Source organism: Erpetoichthys calabaricus, chromosome 18 (assembly GCF_900747795.2).
Source record: "Erpetoichthys calabaricus chromosome 18, fErpCal1.3, whole genome shotgun sequence".
NCBI lineage: Eukaryota > Metazoa > Chordata > Cladistia > Polypteriformes > Polypteridae > Erpetoichthys > Erpetoichthys calabaricus.
In genome coordinates, this window is record NC_041411.2 from 47662755 (window position 1) to 47687942 (window position 25188).

The 25188-nt window shown below is 39.2% G+C and overlaps 1 protein-coding gene across 1 annotated transcript in view; it reads left to right on the forward strand.

The window, feature by feature from the left end:
* Positions 1 to 25188, forward strand: part of cacna2d4a (calcium channel, voltage-dependent, alpha 2/delta subunit 4a) — a 791862-nt gene that overhangs the window by 63373 nt on the left and 703301 nt on the right. Inside the window, exon 2 of the mRNA XM_051921543.1 lies at positions 988 to 1069. Within this exon, the coding sequence (XP_051777503.1) occupies positions 988 to 1069 (82 nt within the window). The remainder of the gene's footprint in view (positions 1 to 987; positions 1070 to 25188) is intronic.

A 25188-nucleotide genomic window follows, 5' to 3' on the forward strand; every position in this document is an offset into this window, starting at 1 on the left:
TACAATCAGATGCATTCAACTAATAAACAATATGCGGTTAATTTCAGTGTATTTATAAAACCGCGTCAGGGATGTGGATCCAGAAAAGAAAGGGAAACCACACTGGAAAAGTAGCACTGCTTTGACGCTGGGTGCCACCAGTTTGCAAAACTGAGCAGAGAACTTGCGTATGCCAGGGTTTGAGCTAGCGTGAAAATGTGCATGGCTTTACGGCAAGTTTAGGTTTTATACATTGTGATCCGAGTGTGAAAATGGACTTACGCAACATTTTTGTGCATATGCACTGTTTATACATAAGGCCCCTTGTGTGCACTTTGCACTTATTTAGTTTGCCATAACTTTGGTCTGTTGTGTTAAACAAAGGCATGCATTGTTGATGCATTTAGTTTCGCAGTGGTGGAGCCCCATTAGTGACACTTGCACAAGGCTCCACTGTGACTTCAGTCTCATACATCACTATTTTGTCTGAGTTGGTTTTTCAATTTCCACCTAAAAGTCTCAAAAAGTTTCAATCACCCTGGTCTGATTGTGCCTGTCTGGGTGTTGATTTAATGGAGTCCCTTGCAGTGTTGGTGCCTGTCTTGGGCTAAATGCTGCTGTAGTAGGCTCCATTCAAGCTTGAAACAGAAACGTACTTAAGAAAATGGAAGGATGGATGTATGATTTAATCGGTTAACTTTGAAAGAGTTGTGAAGAGTAAAGAAATCAATAAATCCGATACCATTACACAGCTGCACAACTGAAAAGGTGCACCAAAGCATGTGTGCCTAACTGAGGAAGACGCAGGTACTGTGGGCTTCCAGTCCAGGCAAATGAGCACTTTGGTTCCTGAGTAAGCCGCCCTATAACTCTTCAGCCATCAAGTTGGAAAACCTCAGAAGCTATTGCTCCAAGCTGAAGTACCAATTCAACTTTGAAAGTGATTATTTATATTGTGGATGAGCTAAAGATTTCATAGTTTATTGTATTTGCTGTCTTAATTTATAGGGTGAAGCTGTGGGCAGATGCATTTGGAGGAGAACTGTACTCCTTAGTGACAAAATTTTCCGGATGGCATTTACTTCAAAAGGTAAAGAAAAGTTTATTTTTCATATATTTAATTTGTTCTAAAAAATACACATGATTTTAAGTTGTGCTTTTTGTTATTATTTTTTTTTGTTCTATGATAGTTGGAAATTGTTTAGTGCATTCAAATTCACATCAGCATCTCATAAAGTAACTAATCGGCATTTTTCCCAGATTTCAGCCTTCTGAAGACAGACTTTATGAAAACTGACAGTGAAGGTGTGCTAGAGGTCAGACTATGCCACAGTACACACTGTCTTTTATATCTTTGACAGCACTAATCTGGATGAAATATTAAGCACTTGAATCATTAATCGTCATTTCATCACTTCTGAAATGTGACGTGAAGATCTGAAGAGTTTTATTTGCTCTTTGTTTTGAATGCATTACTGAGAGGGGGAGAAAATGGTTAGCTTAGTGAGTGCTTTCTATGCCTAGCTGCACTTCCAGGGATCTCCCCGGGCTGCTCTCTTTTTTAATGTACATCTAATGGTAAAAATGTATTGATTGCTTTTCGTTTGATTTATTTAATGCCAGTCAGTGGGCAAGCAATAGGATTTATATGATGCAGTTAAACTTTACTGTTGTTGCTTGAGTAATGGTGGGTGAGCCCAATGACTAAGAATATTTTGTTTTCTGCAAAGAATATACATACAAAGTGTAAGACAGGTACATGCTTAGGGGACTGTTATGGGTGGGCTGGTTTATTATAGAGGGAAGACATTTTTTACATTTGTACTCTATAGGGTTACTCTTGTAGCATCTGAAATCTCAAAGGACAAAATGCACAGAAGTCCAACTTTATTACACCAAACTGTATATAAGAGAGACATGGACAAAAAGAGAAGAACGCAAAGAGAAAGCCTTGGGAATAGTTGGGAATTTTTCAATGAAAAATATCAATAAGAGACCCTGATGCATTTGTTAGTGCTTGGTTGTCTTGGACATTGTCTGCAATTACAAGAATAAATGTGAAAATATTTTTTATTCATGACACTGAAATGGCATTTTCAAACAGTAGACTTACCTTTTTAAGGACACATCTCCAAATGCTCACATTTCAAAGTGCGGTGTGGATGGGGAAAGCAGAGCACCTTGTCATGTGATAAGGTTCTGACTTTAATTTTGGGAGCCCATCTCTACTGTGGATGTCCTTCTCTAGCATCTCTGCATATGAAGTACGCCTTGTAACATTTCTCTATTTTGTTTCATTGATTTTGGCATGTCTATATTCTTCATGTTCATCTATAACTTTTAAAAGCTGTTGTAGTTCATCATCTCTCCAGATAAAGTCCACATTAATATTGTATTCAGATACTCTTTGTTTTTCCTCCTTCTTTCTGCATTTCGATTAATTTTGGGTTTGCTCCCGAAGTTGATATAAATGAACCTCGTTCTTGGCTGACAAACTGTGCACATCCAACAGAAAAGATTTATGATAAGAAAATGATTGGTAAACACTAGCGTGGACAGTGAACTTCTAAAACAAAAATGAATTTCCTTGAATTTTATTTCCTGTCTCTGTGCTTAAATCTATTAAATTGACTCCACCAGCTTCCTTTTGACGCTAAGCAATATGTGTAGTTTGCTGTATATCTTTATAGATAGGAATTGAAAATCCCAGTTTAGAAACTGGACAACGCTAAAACCTTTTAGATGTTATTGATGTTGGTATTCTTAGACATCTAAGATCCTCTACCGGTGGCCTTCTCAGTATTTTAACTGAGACTCTTTATGCACCTCTCGGCGAGTGCTCCTTTAGCTCTGTGGCCCCTACTCTCGGCAGCTCTTTATTCTCTGAATGTCTCCTGTGCCCATCTGTGCCATGTCAGGCATGTTAGCTGACTAACAGAGCATTTGTACTTTTTGTGAATTTCTGTCATTTATTGTCCTTTGGTTGTGATGGCTTGCAATATTCCAGAAGTGAAGGGGGTCCATGATGGTTGTAGGGCTGTAATGTCATATGGCCATGTTGCTCTGTGGGTGTTATGATAACAAAGGAGCCAACTATCTGGGACCATAGTGTTGTTTTTCTGACTATTTTTGAAAAGCCAGACTCCATTATTAAAGGGTCAGTTTTAGTAGTTTTGCTTAATATTTGGTTTAATTTGTCAGAATGTTACTTTCTTATCTTTTGAGAACCTTTTGTTTTTGTACAGCTGCTAACCTTTAAAAAATGTCTCTGATTTTCCTTTTTACTTTATTTCCACATTATGTGATCATAACTGTTAGTTGCAATTGATGGGTGCCCATGCTGCATGCCCAGAGTCAGGAGGTCAAACTCTTTATAAGCCTGTCATGCAGGGTCCTTTTCAGGTTAGCGCGAGGTCTGATTAGATTTGCTAGAGCCTTTTCTTTTGGCCTTCCTTACATTGCTTACATACAGTCTCACATTTTTGAACCAGCAGAGTTGCTATTTTTATTTCTATGTGTGTGATGGTCATAGCATATTCAACACGTTCATGCTGTTATATTTTATCTGTTATGGACACTGTAGTATGCCTGGGGATTATCGGAAGCAAAGGGAGACCAGGAGATGATAAAGAGGCCTAAAGACGAGGTCAGAGATGAGCCAAAGCCAAGAAGAGAAACAAAAGAACAAAACCAAACGGCAAAGAGAAAGAAAACCAGAGCTGCAGTTAAAACCAAAATCCTAATGCTAGAGTATCTTGCTAAAGTATTATTATTATCTCACATACTTACACATTTTTTCACTTGTTCAAGCAATTATTTAGAACATTTATATAGCTATTGCAGTGTTTTGAAGATGGCACAGAATAACGACAACAAGCTACGAGTTGATCGCTAATCTACAGAGAATCTGAATCTTAAGACTGTTTTTGTAATTTTTGCCTCCTGACAAAGTAGAATTTTTGTTTAAGTCTTACTGAGACGCCATTTCCTTTTCGCCCGTATTCTAAGGGCATTATGTTGACCATTGCCTTGGAAACCTGTATAAAAATTCCCTGGACGCGCTTGTTAGTGATGTCAGACAAGCAATGTTATGTTCCATTAATTCCAGGGTGTCCAATCTTGACAGATAGCCACCTTTTACTTAGTGACAATCTAAAATTTTTCTTCTGAATCCCTGGTATCAAATCTCTTCTTGTGTTTTGACTCTGACAAAAGGTTCTTTCTGATTCCTTGATTTGATCTTGGTCCGTACTTTGATGTTTGTGTCTTCTGGTCATTTTAATTTTTGACCACTGTCTCTCAAAAAGACGCTAACTGCCTCTAAAGTTTTTAGTTGTATAGAATGTCCACCGAGAGATCTCAAATCTCTGCGGCGCCTTATTCATAGCAATGATAATGATGACATCACGCGACAACGCGAACAGGAACATCACAATGCATCAGCAAAATTGCATGAAATAAATGAGAAAACAAGACAGTAATGAAAAACAACATCCCTGACCCTGTGTTAGGATATAGCGGGCTGGAGAATCACTGACTAAAACAAAGACACATGTAGTGCAGTACTTTACATCAAAAAAATATCAGTACTGCACTATCAATGCTCGATACTTGTGTGAATTCTTCAACATTAGTTAAAATGTATCATGTATTCAGTAATGTTGTATTTTACCTTACTTTATTCATCTCTTTTTTTTGATTCACTTTCTGAAATGAACTGACTTGTACATAAAAGAAACTGACTGAATCCCCGATTGCCTGTACATATTTTAAAGGACAGGCCGCCAAGACTGTTATTACGCTGTCTGATAATTATTTCAGGGCTATGACGGGTGGCAAAGCCCCTTCTCCAGTGCTCCCATGCTGCACCAGTTTACAGAACAGGAATACTAAAGTTAGGTATAAGTAGATTATAAACACTTTAATGGCATGCTGTCTCCAGTATTCAGCAGGATAAAGATGAGCAGAGTAGCCTTTAAAACAGGTTAGCAAGTTCCTAGCAGTTCCGTTCCCTGGAGGTAAATACCAGATTAGACTCTGCTGAACCTCAGACCTACATTTCCATTCTTGAATTCCCATTGAACATCTCTTACATCATCAAAGATCACTTTAGTATATATAAAAAATCCTCTAAATGAAACCATCATTTTAATCCTGCAGACGTGCCTTATTTTCATTCACACCGCCAGTCCAGGGTGGTGTTTTTGTTTTTGCCTCCTCCTCCTGGTTGCTTCCCATACTTCGTTTAAAAACAGGCTGCTCCCATTAGGGATTGCCACAGCGGACCATCTTCTTCCATATCTTTCTGTCCTCTCCATCTTGTTCTGTTACACCCATCACCTGCATGTCCTCTCTCACCACAGCCATAAACCTTCTCTTAGGCCTTCCTCTTTTCCTCTTCCCTGGCAGCTCTATCTTTAGCATCTCTCCTCTGCACATGTCCAAACCAACGCAATCTCGCCTCTCTGACTTTGTCTCCCAACTGTCCAACTTGAGCTGACCCTCTAATGTACTCAATAAAGTTAGATTTTCAGTCTGCTGTTTAGTCCACCATATTGAGCAGCAATAGTGTTTAGAAGGACCTCCCTGACGTTGCTTTACCAAAGTGCTTGATGTGGTCAACAGATAAACCTCACATGAATGTGGTGGTGTCCCAGTGGCTACCAGGAGGGTGCATTGACAGTCTTTGCCTTCAGTGCTGAAGCTAAATGTACATTTCTGTCTTACAGAAGGTCTGAAGGACCTGCGGATCCCTACACCCTTGGCCTGCTCCACTTTACACTTGTGTCACGCACTGCCCACAGGTGTAATTCTCCATTGGGTGAGCTCAACACTTTTCTCCTTGTGGAGCATTATGTGAGACCTGCATAGCTACGTCTCCGCTAATCTGGTAGAAGTTAATTCTTCTTACACGCAAGTCCACTAATTGTTGTTATAGTTGCCATACTGCTAAAATGCAGGTCAAGCAAACACAGGTCAGCTTCACTAATGGGAGTAATTCTCAGGTTTGTGTGCCGCTATCTGCTAAATTGTACGTTTTAGGATTTGCCGGGCTCTGCAGTAATCAGGGAAAACATATCCATTTCAGACATAAAGACAGACTGGTAATCCTCATGCAGGATTGTGTTCAAGCAAAGGTAATAAAAGTTCTAAAGGAAAAAGAAAATTGAGCAATAATAAGAGTCAAGCAAAGTGAGTGACACCTAGATAAACAATCCCATAAAATGGAGTAGCAAAACAAACTTCAAGCTGAAGTAAGACCACCAGACTATTTCATTTAATACTAAGAGTGTCCCTGGAAATTCTGTTGCCTTGACTGTTTATGTAGTGCTTTTGTAAAATTAGGAGTAATCTAGCAGCCGCACGTATCAAATCAATGTGATAGAGGAAAAACATTGATGTCAAGTTAATGAGCAAATTCACATGTACTTTTTCAAGAAATGTCATATTTTTGACAGTTGTGGCATACATATTCTTGGCCATTAATTTATTTATTTAGAGATTTTATTCAGGTAATTGTATAGATTGTCCCTCTTTTTGACCTCACTTTCCCATCAAGTTGTCTGTTCCCAGCAGGCTCTGATTTCCTCCCATAGGAATAAAAAAAATCATAAAAGAGATCTCCTTAATATGTTTTTGGTTCCTCCTAGAGAACAATTAGATACAAAAAGAGATAAAATGGAGAAGTTTTATTTTGTCTCACGCTTCTCAAATTTTTCTCCTTAGAAGAAATACACCAATATTCTCACAAGGGTCTCCTCTTGATGTTTCAGCAAAGGTCTCAGCAAAGTCACACAGAGGGCTCAGATCATCCAAATTTCGTCTTGACATTGTTTTGTAATTTTCAAGTATTTGCACTGTGTATTCAGTGATATCTGGTGAAATGTATGGATGGCTGTTTGCGGTAATACAACACTTTACTATGATTGCAAAACTGTGGTCCTTGCTTCTGAATTATTTTATTAGGAAGGAAAAATATAAAGTCTTGAAAGAGTTTAGTAGTGTAGGATTGCTGTTTAAGCTTTGGACCTCAAACCCTGAGGTTGTGGTTGCAAATCCCACTACTGACACCATGTGACCAAATACAAGTCACTTCACCTGCTTGTGCTCCAATTGCAAAAAAAAACCAAAGGAAATGTAACTAATCATGTCTCAAAAGTTATCTTGGGTAAAGGCATCAGTCCAATACACTATGTAACACAATTTTTGTTCCTGGCTTCCAAGAGTTATATTTCAACTGCTTATGTCTAAAGCCTATGGAAAAACGACTACATTCAGCACAAACTTTGATTTTATGACCACAGCCCAGAAAATTTCGTATTTATAGTGACAAAACAAGGGAATTTTTATCTTTTCGTTCATGCGGTCTGATAAAGAACAGCACTTGCATGGTAAATAGACAAAGACTGTCAAAACCACTCAAAAAGGTTCAGAAATGAGTAGGTGTTCTAGATTTGCGACTGTACTGCAAATCGCTTTCTCGAAGAAGCCCCCAAATGTAGTCCCCCATCATGTTTTCATTACACTGTCCTTGGTAACGACGTTCAAAGTCCAGTATATCCTGATGAAAGCACTTGCCTTGCACCTCTGAGTAAGCTCCCATGTTCTCCTTGAATTTGTCAAGATGAGCGTCAAGGATATCTGCAATATCTTCTCGCTGTCTGACTTGCTGCTGTCTCCTGAAGATGGCTGATCCCTCTTCGGAGGAGTGGGAACGGGCAGCTCGGGGCAGTGTGGTACTGGGGCAATGGAAGAAGGAATGTCTGGATAAATGATTTGAGGCGCATTCTTGCCAGTGCGACGTTTGGTAGGATACACCATGCAGAAGTAGCAGTTGCTTGAGTGGTCAGTCGGTTGCCGCCAAATTCGCGGGATAGCAAACTTCATGGCTCTCTTTTCTCCCCTGTACCAACCTTCAAGAGTTTTCTTGCAATATTCGCATGTGAAATGAGGTGCCCAGGGCTTGTCTTGATCCCCGACAGGCATGCTGAAGTATGCCTTGTAGGCCTCGCACATCTTACGACATGCTTTCACAGAATACTTTCTCGCTCTTGTCTTTATAAATTGTCCACAGACGTAGCAAAATGCATCTGCTGGGTGCAAGCAACCTCTTGATGCCATCTAAATCAAATCAAAAAAATAACATAAACCGAATTGTTGGTTCGAGTCACCTGTGCTTCTATACTTGTATGACTGCTATTGGACAGTCCGAGAACGTTCTAGAAAGTTCTAAAAGTTTCTTGAAAGTTCTAGATAATTCTGGAAAATTCTAGAAACTTCTGGACCATTCTAACAGTTCAAGAATATTCTAGAAGACTACTCAGTATTGAATGCGAATCGAGAATTTTCTCGAAAACAGACACATTTCAAAATATCATTGTCCTGATCACAAAAGTAAAGTTTTTGTGGAACAACAGCTATTTTCTATTTTTTTTAGGCATAACGGGTTAGGAAAACACACTTTGTACCCAGGAACAAAATAAAAATAAAAATTTGTTACATAGTGTAATAAGTAAAAAAATATGAGGTCAGGAAAGAGATTAAAACAAGAATAGAAAGAGATCTCAAAAAATATAACATGCTTTTCAAACCAAATTCTCAATTTTGACTCGTTTTACCTTAGTTGTATCTCCTTTTTGTTTAAAGCCATTTCTCTTAAGAAATATTAGGGGAAACATCAGTGACAAACTTGATTCTTAAATGAAACATAAATGAGAATCTCTTATACGTTTCATGAGCCATCAAAGAATAACTGTTAAGCTGGCCCCAGAATTCATTTATAGTATCCTTTTTTTCCTCTTGAAACATTGCGACGTTTCTGACCGCTTGATGCAAATGTTTTATACTACAGTATGGCACACTGTGAACTATAAACAATTAAAGAAACATTCTGTACAAAATGGTTAAGCCATTCACACTTACTAAGTGTAACAAGCGCTTCAACCCATTTCCATTGTTTGATGAAATGATATGCCATATCTAGATGTTTATGAGTGTTTTTGGTGTGTGCAGTGTTTAGTGCTGCTGCCCTATAGGTCTACGAGACTGTGCAGGCTGGGAATTCTGGCCTGGTTAGCGTAGAGTACTAACCCCATGTCTGTTTCTTTGAACTCCAGTGTTCCTTCCCCATCCCAAAGATATGTGTCTTAGATTGAATAGCAGCTCTAAACTGGTCCAACTGTAGAATGGTCTCATGAGCGAAACAAAGGATGGGGAAAGGCAATGGCAAAAAATATCACCAGGGGATTAATGTTTATAAAGGAGCTGTCACAGAATCAGGAGGTCAAAAGACAAAACAAGTGCCAAACCAAAAAAATGATAAGTCAAAGTTGGAGTGAAAAGGAACAAAGAAAAGAGCTCAAAACAAGTTTAATAACCTTTCTCTGTCTACTCACTAACCAAAGATTTGTTTTTATGGAATTATTATCCAAACTTTGGATAACAGAATTGCTGTTCTGCCATCTTAAATACTGAAAATGATACTCAGTGGTGCCAGTTCCCATGTCTGGAAATTAATGCCATTGGTAAAAACAGGGCTTGTACATGAGGTGATTATCGCCATTTGACATAATACACTTTGCAACAGCTTACCTCACTGCGAACTTCCAAGAATCAGAATGGTATGCATTTTGAAGCTACATGTTAGTGCAAGATATCGGTGTTCATGGTCCTGAACTTCACATATTGTGTTATGTATACAGAGATTATTTCACTTTGTAAAGTTTTGTTAATTTCTGGAATGCTATTAAGTTGTCACTCATATGTACAAGATCTCTGTGCTAGAAATGGAACCAAATTATTGGTGGTACTCTTTTTATGCTGGCGTATCCCCGTTTGTACACTGTGTATGCCTCAGCACTCGATCAAAGAGTGGAGAAGGGGCGATGTCCCCATGGAGAATCGTGAAGAGGTTCTGGTGCTCACTGGTATGCTAAGAAAAGGTGCTGGTAAGGAGAAACTTCCTTTGTGAACACCTTAATAATTACATTCGTTAACGTAAATTTCTCATCTTGTGAGTGCCTGATTCCTTGTCATTTGGAGTCATCCTGAGGCTCTGAAAGTCTATCAGAGGGCACGGAGAGGGGCGGTCAAGCACCAGGATACATGAACATTCGATCATAGATCATAAAGATGAGAGGTGTCCACATGAAAATGTGCTAGCATTCACCAGTTCACCAAGGAGAGGTGCTGCTGGGACTTCAAGTTGATTTTTTGATGTGTGTTTTGTTTAAAGAGGCAGGCGCCTTTAAGCTTGCAGGACAGAATTTGAATGTGCCAAGGTAGACAAAAATGCAGGATGAGTGAAACAGCTGAGGTTCGTTTTACACTCAGTTTCACATTATACATTTTTATTACGTGTATCGTTCATGAGTAGTAGGGATATATCAGGCTGAGGGTGGTGAAAATTCACCTTAACACCCCAGCCATGGTTAGAAACAATATGACCATGGCCATAAAAACAACACAGCATAATCACAATGCCCACCAGAAAAACCTTCAACACAATAGTGCTGCAAAGACACCAGCGTAATAACAATAAAATATTATCAATATAAAAAATACGCAAGGAAAGAGAGCAAAATACATCTAAACTGAACCACCAAAGAAAGATTCATAACACATTCTGAGTTTGTGTGGGTGTGTGAATGAATGTGCCCTGCAATGTTTGGCATGAGTGTCGTGGCAGATCCCATCAAAGTGGGCTTCACCCCAGAGATAGATTGATATATTTACATTTACTTATTTAACTGAAGCCTTTATCCAAGGTGACTTACAACATTTATGATACAGTTTCTTTTGACTTGCTCAGGGTCACACAGTGTCAGTAGTGGGATTTGAACAGACAGCCTCAGGGTTTGAAGACCAAGGCCACATTGCCTGTCTGAGATAGACAGATAGATAAATAGATGCACAGATGTAAAAGACACCATATAATAGATAGATAGATAGATAGATAGATAGATAGATAGATAGATAGATAGATAGATAGATAGATAGATAGATAGATAGATAGATATGAATGGCATGATAGATAGATAGATAGATAGATATGAATGGCATGATAGATAGATAGATAGATAGATAGATAGATAGATAGATAGATAGATAGATAGATAGATAGATAGATAGATAGATAGATAGATAGATAGATAGATAGATAGATAGATAGATAGATAGACAGGTTTAAATGTAACGGTATTAACGATTCTGTAGAGCGAATCCTGCTTGTTGTGTCCATGAGTAGAACATGCTGACAGAAGTTTGTTCCCTTCAAAGTTCCCCTGGTTGAAGTCACCAGCATTCTAGGGTCAGAATGATTCATCATTAGAGTGTTAGTAAGAGAGACAATCATTTCTGCTGATGAGTAAGTGAGCTAAGCTAACAAGCGTGATGTAACTTATTTTCCTAGGCACTAATGTGGATGAATTCAGTCAGCATTTTATTATCTGGATCACACATTGTAGTTCTAATTGTAATGTATTTGCCTTTTCACCATTGGTATTCACATAGAAGTCCAGTACCTTTCCTTCCTTTTCCACTCTCTCTGATCACATGAAACCTGTTCAGCAATAACACAGCATTTGAATTAAGAAATTAAAGCCACTCGCCATGAAATTTGACAGTTCATCCAACTTATTTTAAATCGATTAAACATTCCTCATTATATGGAGGCAGGCCACATCTGAATCGTTTCCACCATTCCACCAGATGTTTGTCTTTCCCATTGTCAGACGAGCTCCAATGCAGTGTAAGGGAGCAGTGCTAACTGCTGAGCACAGTAATATTTCATATTCCTCAGAATTTCTAACATTCCCAGATGGTGTAGCCTGCACACCCTCTTTGCTCTCACTGTAACATCTCTCAAGTTCGTAGATGGTACAAAAGTCAGTTGAGGATGAGCCGATGCTCAGGTCAGCGATGGCAGCAGCGTATATTCAATTTTAAAATCATTTTAAAAATTCAGAGTGACAAGCCAGATGCCAGAACACATCTCATCTTAATATTAATAACAAACCTTTATTAAAAAAGCTTTTGGCCAGAGACTTGATTAAACAGTTTCAGTGACTGGAGCATCTTACAGTACAATATGTACAGTTTCATATAGGATGGCACAAGTCAGAATTCTGTTCATGGACTCTATTTTATTTGATTAGACTTCTTATATTCATGATATGAACTAAAATGCTAGAATTTTATTTAAAACTGTATGTATTGTGTGAAAAATGATCATAATCTAAATGGGATTTGGCTGCAAATGCTGAACAGAATCAAGGACACCAACATGCTGATTAAATATTTTTTCCTTTTAACAGCCGAGAAGTGTTTAAGAGCTACAAGGGTCATAAAACATTTTCATTGGAGGAGCCACTCACACACCCTTAGATCACTTTATAATGTATTGTAAATGAAAGTCCTTTGTGAACACCTTATTAATTACATTAATTAAATTACATTTCTCATCTTGTGGGTGCCTGATTCCTTGTCATTCGGAGTCATCAGCCTGCCATTATACAGGTAGACCAAGCAGGATCTATCATCAGTAACTGCAGCAAAAAAGCACATCATCAAATCAACGTCACAAACTGTAGTACACAAGAACTGTTAACACGTATCAAGAATAGATACACAAAACATTTGCTGCAGCATAGAATAGTCATATTCAGACAGGCCATGTTCGGGGATTATTAAAGACGTTAATACCAACAGCAGTTCTCAAAATGCATGAAATTAATAGCAGCAGTGAAATGTTAGAATAACTGACATTAAATTTACACATTGGGAAGTTTTATTCTCCAGAGTTGGTGAAGTGAAAATTTAGAGTTTGTAAAATGTACACTTTATAAAATGTCTTTAATATGTAAGCTTTACTGCTCTCCCTGTCATATACTGACATCACTTAACATCATGGGCATCATCATGAGACCGCCGGGTAGACTTCCTCTTCCCATGCCCTTTGAAACTAGGCTAATGGATTTATGGATAGATGTATCTAGTGTATAATACACATGTTGTCAGAGGAAGACGTGTTTTATTATGGGGGCATCACAGAGGGACCCCACCTCACCTATAACATAACCTGGTTTATACGTTTTTTTCCTCAACTGTTCCTTATCCTCAAAAAAAAAACCCAAAAGATTTGAGTTTGGTTTTTGTAGCTTCTATAAGGGCAAGGAATCTAATAGTGTTATTCATCTATTTCTTTATTGTATTTTAATGTTGTTACAAACGTTAAGATAAAGGAAATGCACAGCATATAATTGTTCATAGTCCATCCCTATAAGAACAGAATATTAAAGCAGACAAATGTATTAGTTATAATGCAGGTCATATTATTTTTGTTGCTATAATCTCAATTATAAAAACCGACAGAGTCCAAAAATATGTTGCATAATTATCAGGGTTCCAGCTGACAATTGCATTAATGACTGTCTGAAGACAAATCGCTCTGCTTTTGCGTCTGTACAGAGGGAATTATCTAGGTCATGTAACGTTACTGACCTCTCAGAAGAGCAACCAGCCTTACCAGATTAGGACAAACCTCAGAGTCTCTGAGCGATCAGCCAATGAGAACATTGCTCCCCCCCCCAAACGCTGCCACATGTTGTCTTCTGGCAGGTGTTCGGAGGATTACTTCATGCACAGACTCGGATACGGAAGCACAATATATTGAGTCTGGCCCATGTTACTATATTAAAAGTAACATTAATTAGAGGCATTTGCTGAAAGCTTAGATAATATAAATTCTGGCTTCATTAAAGTATTAAAAGTGAGATTCACTGATGATCTAATGAAGCAGTTTTTATGAATGTGGTCACTTTACTTTTAATATGTTAATGTGTTTTTAATGTGTGACACTATGTATTATTCTTTCTGAGAGGTACGTTAAATTTCTGCAGATATTTCAGCTGCCACGTCATAAACAATGCTGCTGGATGAAGGCCTCTCCCATAATGTACTTAAGACATCACAGTCAGCTGCTTTTCTCACTCACTTTAGGCCTGCAAATACTTTTATCTCATCCACCATTCTACTGGTCATTTTTTGTTGGACATCCACTATAAAATATCTGATGTCTACCTTCTGGCTATATGACCAGCCCATCTTCATTTTATCTTCTTCACAGCCTCAACAACAACCTTTGTTTGAGATCTAATCCATTCATTTCACTTTATGCCTCTTTTCACAATTCCCAGCGTGCATCTCTTCTTTGCTCTTTGAATGAGCCTTTGGTTAGAAAACAATAAAAGGGTGAAATAAAACAAAGCCATACTTGAGCAAAATAAGAGGATATATGCTCATCCTCAACCAATGGAAGTGTGTGGCGCTCCCGATATCTATGCAAAAGGACAAAGGTCCAAGTCTTTAGAGTCCTGGTACTTTCTGTCTTGCTATATGGTTGCGAGACATTGATGCTATCCAGTGACCTGAGATGAAGACTGGACTCCTTTGTTACTGTGTCTCTTCGGAGAATCGTTGGGTACTGCTGGTTTGACTTTGTGTTACTCATGAAGTCCCGAATGAGGCACATTACCTGCATTGTGACTGGGAGTCAGTTATGGCACTACAGCCATGTGGTGCGATTCCCTGAGGGTGATCCATTGTTGAGCACCCAAGTGGCTGGACCAGGCCAATGGGGCACCCATGTAACACCTGGCTACTGTAGATGGTCATTTTCAGATGGTGGGACTGGACCACGTTGCCAGCCGGGATCCCACAATCTTTTGTCGTGTGGTGGGTGCGGCGACATGCTATACCAGTGCATGATCCCCAACCTGACCTGATCTCAACTAATGCAGCCATCTGGAAGACTAGGAGACCAGGCCCTGTAAAAGCCATGGAAGGCTTATCTTTGAGTAAACACCAGACAGTGCTGTGGCTTGGTGGCCTTGGTACTTTGTAGTAGAAGAGTAAGTGGGTGTCTCATCATATAAGTGATCCTGGCATGAGGCTTAAAGCCTCCAGAGGATAGTTAAGGGCAAAAACTCGACAGGTGGATGGAGAGAGGCCAGGATTAATGGTAGGAGAAATACGGGAGTGAACTGCTGAAGAGAGCAGCATAGAGATAAGACACTTTGCAAATTATTAGTTTTAATTTGCACTTCACATGCCCCCGTTATTTAATCTTACTTAGCGTATATTTTTGTTACAATAAAATGCAACTTCTGCGCATGAATCAGCCTCTAGGAATTATTCTTGGTTTGGAGAAGACTTCAATTCACCTTCTATAATTCACAATATGTCCTTCAGGTATTATTATATGCATATTTTTTATAGCGTCTTTATGCTTTGTGTTGTTTGTGCATGTCACAGCATCTTTTTTGTAATTTTGTGTTTTGTGGTTCAGTGGTTCCCCGTACCCCTAGAAAATGTGGCATATTTAGTTTTGCACACCCTACAAAAGTAATATCACATTTGAAGATGAAGAAGTCAAACTTCTCATTTTTGCACCACAAGTACTGCGAGTGAACAAATTGAACTAAAAAAAATAAGCTTTTAACTCATTGGAAACAATTTAAATCTAAATTGAGCAATTTACCTTTACGGATCTCAATAATCTTGTAAATGTGTCCCCCGTGAACCTTCGATTGATGATCTGATTGGGGTATCCCACAAAGCACAACACTTGATCAGCGATCAATGGGTTAGGGGATTGGAGACCCCCATTAAACAATGGGTGCCAGTGTGCTGCTAATCAATGAAACCCAGTCGACAAGCTTTGTCCCCCGATAACAGCTACACTGCAGTTCAAAAACAGATGCGCTGCACCATTAAAATCGCTGCGCTACTGCAAGGACCGCCAGCAGTGATTTAATGTTGTAAACTGGGTATCTTGTGGCCTCAGGCTAAATTGCAAAGGATCACAGGCAGACCAATTTGATCGGGATGCTGATTTAATGGATGGCATCTGCCAGGAAGCTGGCTTTATAATTCAGTATGACAGAAGATCAAGTAATACTAGCATCCTGGCAAGGGTGGATGAGAGGCCTTTACTCGGCCGGAAGGCCAATATAGCGAACGGGCAACATAGGAGCATTCTAACAGGCATGGTTTAGTGTTGCCTTTCCTGGTTGGGAGGTCAGAATGAATGATGGGTACTGGGGGACCTCCTATCTGAACACTGGGATATAGTATACTTCTTCACAGAGCTGCTCTTGCCCCCACCCTGGCAAAATGTCAATCAAACCTCAAAATCAGTGATGTTTCCGGATCAGAAATCAATACCCTTCTGTACGGATCATTTCAAGGTCCAAATTTCATTCTCTTAAAAAAAAAAAAAGTTATTCGCCTTTACTAACGCAACACCCGCAGCAAGGAACCCACAAGGATACTGAGAATTCTGCACAAAGGTGACAACTGAGCACACAACATATCATAGAACAGGAGGATTAACTAATACGTGACCTACAAATGTAAGACATCGATTCCACCATCATAAAGTTGGACAACGCACCTTGCTTAATTTTCGCTTGCAGCCTCCATCTTTTTCACATCCCCCAAAATGGTCATCTGGTACCTCAGGCTGGGATCCCCTCCACTACATAATAATAAATGAAAAATTATTCAGTTCATTACAGAGCATATTAAAGTAGTTCCTATATTAGATGTATTTGATAAGCTTTTGTTTTCAATAATTTCTTTAATTGTAATAGAGTGTTGTACAGTAGATAACGCCTGAAATATTTTTTATTATTGTGACAGACTTACTAGTATTCACTGTCAGATTCATTATTCCTATTAAAATATGCAGCGTTCTTTCTCCTTTATCTTTTAGGGCATTCATTTCTCACTGCTGAAGCTATGTAGCCATGGTGACAGACATGGAGTTTATTCTTTCTGTTAATGATTTAACTGTAGCAAACTGGCTTGTCACTTCTCATGTCATCCCACTTGAAAAACTCGCCAGCTCTGAGAGTCGACTGTTAAAACTTTAGGTTTAAAATAATACATTTTTATTTTCGCCAACCTCTTTTCCAGTGCATACAGCCACAGATACCACAATAATACTAAATACATGTCTTCCTCTCCTTCGACTCCTCCTGGTGAGCTTCACCCTCTGTCTCCTGACTCTGATTCCCCGAAGTGAGGTGGCGGATTCCTTTTTAAGTCAGTCCTGGGAATATTTCTGGTGGCACTGCACTGCATGCTGGGAGCACTTCCAGGTCACGTGGAAAACCCCAGCAGCGTCTTCTGGTGGCACCCAAATACTCCAACAGGGCTGCACTTCTGCATTTTCAATTCCCATACAATCCTGATTGGGACCGGCCTACCTACCTACCCTCCGTGTGGGGGAATGAACTGCTCTCGTTACCCACCTTCACCCAGTCCATTCATTACTCCACATTCCCAGCCAGGATGAAGACTACAAGACATTCTGGCCAGGTTTTGTCCTTCCACTGAAGAAGAAATCATTGTCCATCCTGGCCAGGATTCCCATCAGTCCTCAATGACATTTACAGTGTATTCAAACGGCACATGGAAAGAGGCTATTTGTTTGCTGACATTAGGTATGAAATTTGAAATTACCTGAAAATTTCATAAGCAACCACATTACATTGCTGGCTACATAATCCAGCACTTTAAAAAAAGCCATTATTCAGATCTTTAATGTCAAGTACAGTCATGAGAAAAAGAAAGTAAACCCACTTTCAGGACTGTGGTTTTCTATATCACATTATAACTGGGAATTAACTTGTCCTCCCCAGGTTATAAAATCAGATAAATGTAATTTACCCTTATATGGAGTTCAACATTAAATAAAATAAAAAGAAAATGATTTGTGCAATGACTATTTTTATTGCTGGAATAAGCATCATAGCAGAACTCCGTACAGTGTTGATATGCTATCGTACTCATTCTGCCTTTGCTTTTGTTCAGTCTATATTTTATTTCTTCAAAAAAGTGGTCATTAGTTCTTTTTCAATTCAGTGGATTCCAAAAATACTCACTTTCTGCCTACTTCATTGTGTTACAGATTTAATTTTAAACAGAAAAGTTTGCCAATTTTGCTAATCAATCTAAATTCAGTAACCCATAATAACAAAGTGAAAACATGATTTCAGAAGGACTTACAAGTCTGTCATTCATGTAAGTATTCAGTCCCTTAATTCCGTACTTTGTAAAAGCCCCTTTGGCAGCAAAGCTTTGAGACTTCTCTTCAAGCTTTGCATGTCTGGATTTGGACAGTTTATCCCTTTCTTCCTGGCAGAGCCTCTCAAGCTTTGTTAGATTGAATTGGAAGTATCTGTAAACCGCCATCTTTTGGTATTTCCACAAATGTTCTATGGGGTTCAAGTCTGGGCCACTCTCAAGGACAGCTAGAGACTTGTCCCAAAGCCTCTCCAGCGTTGTCTCAGCTTTGTGCTTTGGGTCATTGTCGTGCTGATGAGCAGTGATGAGCGTTTCCTGGTCTTCACCAGACATGAAGTTCTGCCCAAAGACTTCAATTTTTGTCTCATGAGACAGAGAAGTTTTTCCCTCATTCTCTCAGAGCTGTTTAAACTATCAAATATATGTCTTTTACTCGAGAGTGAATTCTTTCAGGCCACCCTACCATAGACACCTTGTTGACAGAGTGTTGCTGAAATGATTGTCATTCCAACAGGTTCTCCCATCTCAGCAGAGGAGTTCTGAAACTCCATTGGGTTCTTGGTCACCTCCCTAAACAACTCTCTTCTTGCCTGGTAAATCAGTTTGGCCAGACAGACAACTTAAGGAAAGTCCTGGTGGTTCCAAACAGCTTCCATTTCACAATGATTGAGGCCATTCTGCTCCTGGAAACACTCAAAGCTTTAAAGATGGTTTTAGCCCCTTGTCCTGATCAATGCCTCTCCACAATTTGATCGCAGAGGTCTACAGAAAGTTTTTGGCACTTCCTGGCTTGGTTTTTATCCTGACATATAGTGTTAATTATGGGGCCTTCTATGCACAGACCTGTGCCTTCCTACATCATGTCCAATTACTTTAGAATAGTAATTCAAATAGGAACTAAATTGTCACTATCACAGATTTTCAGAAGCCTTTTGCTACGAAGGGACAACCTGTCAGAAGGACGACCATCTCAACAGCACTCCATCAATGAGGGGTTTGTGGTTGAATGGCTAGATTGAAGCTACTTTTGAGTAAAAGGCATTTGACAGTTTAAAGGACTCTAAGAGCATGAAGATGAAGATTTTCTGGTCTGGTGAGATGAAATTGAACTCTTTGGAGAGAAATCCTAGCCGCTTAATGTGGATGGTTCCCCTGTGGCATTGCTGTGAAGACCCCCGTAGATACCTTTATTTTTAAGAATGTGGAGGGCCTTCCCAGCAGGATTAGGTGCCAAAAACAGGAACCAGCCCTGGACTAAGTGCCTGTCCATTATATCATTCAACACAGCAATCAACTTAATGCTGACGTCCTCGGGTTTTGGAGACAACGAGAAACATATGTGGACATGGGCAAGGCGTGCAAACTCGAAAAAGAGAATGACCAGTAGTGAGTTTGAACACAGGGCTCTGAAATGATAAGGGGAGGTGGCACTACCCACTATGCCACCCAGCTAGGACCATTATAGTCACTTTGATTATCTTACATTATTGAACAGATCTGACATAAAATATATGTCCTATTTTTCACAGCATACACAAAAGGGTTAGCAGCTTAATGATTTGTCGAATTAGCTTTAAAAGGAAACAGCATTGTGGTGGTTTAATGTGATGAAACTGTTTTTGAAATCTTGTGGTAATTTTGTTAGACTATCTCAATTATCTAGTAGAGAGAGCTTATTTTAGCAATGTGAGAAACCTAAGCATCTGCTGCCTTCACTTCACAAGACTGATTTGAATTTTTAGCAGCAGATGCAAACAGAATTGATAAAAAAAATAAAGTATGAAAAGTGTTACAAATTAGACCACTGCTGCTAAAGAAAAGCTAATAATTTAATAATTTTTCCTTTATTTTATATACAATATATGTTTGTGTGTATATCAATAATATAATGATTTATTAATTTATATATAATTCATTAATTATTTATTTAAATGTAGTTATTTATATATTTAATATGATTCCATACACAAAACATGATAGCACATTGTTAGGCTGATTCTCGGGTACTGATTCGTTCACGGATCAGATGAACAAGAATCATTAGACTGATTTTGAGTTAGTGATTCATTCGTGAATCAAATGAATGAGAAATGTCAGACTGATTTTCAGGTAGTGATTTGTCCACAAACCAAATGAACGAGATTCTTTAGATTAATTCTTAAGTAGAAATTTGTTCATTAATCTGATGAACATGAATCGTGTGTTTAAGGAAAAGTAATCGAGAAAACAAGTTATAACTACCATGATGTCAGAAAGAAAAAGAAGAGCAGCAATATCTGCTAAGCATGTAGCATACTGAGGGACACTTCTAGATAGATAGATAGATAGATAGATAGATAGATAGATAGATAGATAGATAGATAGATAGATAGATAGATAGATAGATAGATAGATAGATAGATAGATAGATAGATAGATAGATAGATAGATAGATAGATAGATAGATAGATAGATACTTTATTAATTCCAAGGGGAAATTCACATACTCCAGCAGCAGCATATTGATAAAAGACAATATTAAATTAAAGAGTGATAAAAATGCAGATATAACAGACAATAACTTTGTATAATGTTAATGTTTACCCCCACGAGTGGAATTGAAGAGTCACATAGTGTGGGGAAGGAACGATCACCTCAGTCTGTCAGTGGAACAGGACATTGACAGCAGTCTGTCGCTGAAGCTGCTCTTCTGTCTGGAGATGATACTGTTCAGTGGATGCAGTGGATTCTCCATTATTGACAGGAGTCTGCTCAGCGCCCGTCGCTCTGCCACAGATGTCAAACTGTCCAGGTACGTGCCGACAATAGAGCCTGCCTTCCACACCAGTTTGTCCAGGCGTGAGGCGTCCCTCTTCTTTATACTGTCTCCCCAGCACACCACTGCGTAGAAGAGGGCGCTCACCACAACCGTCTGATAGAACATCTGCAGCAGCTTATTGCAGATGTTGAAAGATGTCAGCCTTCTAAGGAAGTATAGTCGGCTCTGTCCTCTCTTGCACAGAGCATCAGTATTGGCAGTCCAATCCAATTTATCATCCAGCTGCACTCCCAGGTATTTATAGGTCTGCACCCTCTGCACACAGTCACCTCTGATGATCATGGGGTCCATGAGGGGCCTGGTCCTCCTAAAATCCACCACCAGCTCCTTGGTTTTGCTGGTGTTCAGTTGTAGGTGTTTTGAGTCGCACCATTTAACAAAGTCCTTGATTAGGTTCCTATACTCCTTCTCCTGCCCACTCCTGATGCAGCCCACGATAGCAGTGTCATCAGCGAACTTTTGCACGTGGCAGGACTCCGAGTTGTATTGGAAGTCCAATGTATATAGGCTGAACAGGACCGGAGAAAGTATAGTCCCCTGTGGCGCTCCTGTGTTGCTGACCACAATGTCAGACCTGCAGTTCTCGAGACGCACATACTGAGGTCTGTCTGTAAGATAGTCCACGATCCATGCCACCAGGTATGAATCTACTCCCATCTCTGTCAGCTTGTCCCTAAGGAGCAGAGGTTGGATGGTGTTGAAGGCGCTAGAGAAGTCCAGAAACATAATTCTTACAGCACCACTGCCTCTGTCCAAGTGGGAGAGTGATCGGTGTAGCATGTGGATGATGGCATCCTCCGCTCCAACCTTCTCCTGGTATGCGAACTGCAGAGGGTCGAGGGCGTGGCGGACCTGTGGCCTCAGGTGGTGAAGCAGCAGCCGCTCCATGGTCTTCATCACATGTGACGTCATTCAGCTCACTAGGACGTGACACCTTTGGGACTGGGGTGATGCAAGATGTTTTTCAAAGTCTCGGGACTCTACCCTGTTCCAGGCTCAGGTTGAAGATGCGCTGTAGAGGACTCCACAGCTCCAATGCACAAGTCTTCAGCAGTCGTGGCGATACTCCATCTGGACCCACTGCTTTGCTGGCATGAAGTCTCCTCCGCTCTCTGCTTACCTGGGCTGCTGTAATTGTGAGTGGGGGAAAACTCTCTCCTATGCTGGTATCAGCAGAAGGATGGGTGGAGGGTGCAGTACTCCAAGGTGAGAATGGGTTAGGGTGGTCACACAAAGTACACACAAAGTTTTGCACAAGCCGAACTGAGGTCTTATCCCCCAAGACATGGTACATACAGTATGTGTTCAGACTTCATAATCAAGTATTGTGTTCACTGATCATCAAACATTGAACTTTATTAAAAGTAAATGAAGGATGTCAAAATTATTTGTGGCTGTGTGTTTACTGAAAAGTGATTACAAAACGAAATGATAACTACCACGATTGCAGAAAGAAAAAGAAGAGCAGCGCCATCTGCTCAGCATCAAGCAAATTGTGGAAGGTGATTAAGTGATGAAGAACAGAAAGAATAAAAAGACAAGATGCTCAACCACACTTACAAGTAAGAAGTAATCCTAAATATAAAGCAGTTAAGCAGAAGACAAACAAGAAGGCTCATAGGCATACAAGACAAAGTTCAGGATACAGAATGCCAGAGACAATCGAGAATATGATCAAATAGTCGAAGCTTCTCACCGTATGAAAGCACCGCTTTTATGTCTTTTTATTAGCGTTTCTTTGAAGACCACTCAATGTGCAATGTGATCAATGTCAAGCTGGATTTTTTCATGCTGAAAACAAAAAATGTGCTGTCGAAACAGAAAACTTGGGCATGCTCTTGCTGAGCCACCAGAAGCAATACAATACATTTTAGAGGATCTAAAAGAAGTAACTGTTTAGAAAACACGAGAAGTTTCAACAGCTGCTTGCCTTTAATTTAGTTTTTATTTGCCTTTTAGTTTTAGGACTGTTGGTCTGTGTTTTTCACTTGTAATAATTTCTTAGTTTAAAATAAATGGTACATCTGGAGTTTTTCCCCATGTCAGTTCAACTCGGGAATTGCTCATTTAAATCATACTAAGAACAATATTTGAGGTGTAACAACTGCCTCATCTATGGAAACGGGAACAATCCAAAGACCCAAGGCAGTGCACTGCTCTGCTGTGGCTCCTTGTCCCTCCAAGATGGCAGCTTTAGCCCAAAAGAAGCCTCAACAGCAGTCACCAACTCAAAATGATGAATTGCGTTTGTATTTTTTTTTCTTTCATTTCCCTTAATCTTTTAGCCACCCAGGATTTACTGCTTGTTTGTCATCTTGTTACATAAAAGTGCCACACACAGCAAGCCTAATTAAAAAAAAGCAATTGTTTATATAAATCATCTGAAAAGGAACGTACATTGTCACACAATGTTTGTCTTTCTGGAGTTATACTTTTAATATAATTAAAATAACAAGCTAACATTTTCGTATTAATGTTTTTTTCCATTGTGCATAGCAGATGTGAGATAAGTGATCCTAGACATTCAATTTCTATTTATTTGTAAAGAGATAGAACAGTAGTGATCAGCTTGGTCTACCTAAAACTAAATAATCATTATTAAACCAATTTACAGCCAATATTTTCTAAAGGTCCCCTGGCATCATATTATATTTGAAATGGGGATTTGTTCTGGCGACTCAAGCCGAGGACATTGATCAGTGCAGGCTGGTGGCAGGTCTTTCTGTATTTGCGGCTGACTGTCTCATTTCCCTTATTTTCACTGAGCTCAGGATGCATGCCTTGTGTGTGTCCTGATAATGTTTGTCTTCCCTTTAGATAGATAGATAGATAGATAGATAGATAGATAGATAGATAGATAGATAGATAGATAGATAGATAGATAGATAGATAGATAGATAGATAGATAGATAGACAGATAGACAGATAGATAGATAGATAGATAGATAGATAGATAGATAGATAGATAGATAGATAGATAGATAGATAGATAGATAGATAGATAGATAGATAGATAGATAGATAGATAGATAGATAGATACTTTATTAATCCCAATGGGAAATTCACATTCTTCAGCAGCGCTTCCTTACATGCTCTTTGGTTGGAGATGCTGTAAGAAGAGTCCACCACCATGCTTTGTAGTCTGCTGCCATCTGGATCTCATTCATTTAATTCCATTTGTTTTTGTATAGCGCGGTTCGCTGAGTGTAGGCTCAGAAGAAGGTGTAATTCTCTCTATGGGCTTTTATGTATTGTGTCAGATTTGGGCGCTAGAGAGCGTCTTAGAAACCCCACACCCTTGGCACAACTACACAAACACAAGTCTCAGGTTCCAGGGGTTTTTTCTAGGTAGCACGCACACGCTTCACCAATCTGTTCTTCTTTCCTTTACTTCCTTTAAACCTCCCCAGGTGAGCTTTGTCCTCCTTCTCTGCTGACTACGATGCCCTGTGTGAGGTGAGGCATCTCCTTTCATGCCGGACCTGGAAGTACTTTTTGGTACCATGACATGTCATTGAGGAAGCACATCGGGTCAAATGGAATCTCTTAAGAGGGGACACTTCCAAAGAGCGTATTCAACTCCAGCCACAAGTGCCAAAGGATTTTTCTTTTCTTTTTTTTGATTTTATGACTCACTTTGCAATGAACGATGCAAATAAAATAGTCAAGGATTCAATGAATGCTACAACCTCTACATTTATGGTCCTTATTCAATCAAATCCTACCTCCATACCAATCCAGATAGCAATTGTATGTGAACAAAAGCATAATGTACAATATTCTTTTATACAAGCAGAGGCATCAAATAGCTTAGCAGATGCCCAGCTTGTTTGTTTTAGCACCACATTCGTGAATTCCTGCCAAATTCTGGAAAAGCTTTGCAAAAAAAAAAAAAAAAAAGATATTTGTTCTAATTTTAAATAAAATAAAACATCCTTTTAATAACAGAATTATGGAGAGTTGCAGTAGTATTCATCCAATCGAGTAAGATAAGTCTGCTTTTCTACAAAACGATATTCAACAGACAAATACCTTTACCAGTGTACTTTGGGAAAGTTTAACGTTTCCATGGCAGCAGGAAAGAATTTCATATATTTAATTAGACAAGTTACAGCTACGGCTCCTTAAATGACATCAGATGTTTTTCTTTTAATTTTTTGCTTCAAATGATATCATAAGAATTTAGCTACTTAACGACCACATAATTCCCAATTTATTATCTTTTTTCAATATAGAATGACAGGTTGACAATTAGAAAAGTTGCCTCTCAGCCCAAGGGGTTTTGGTTCAGTTCCCGATC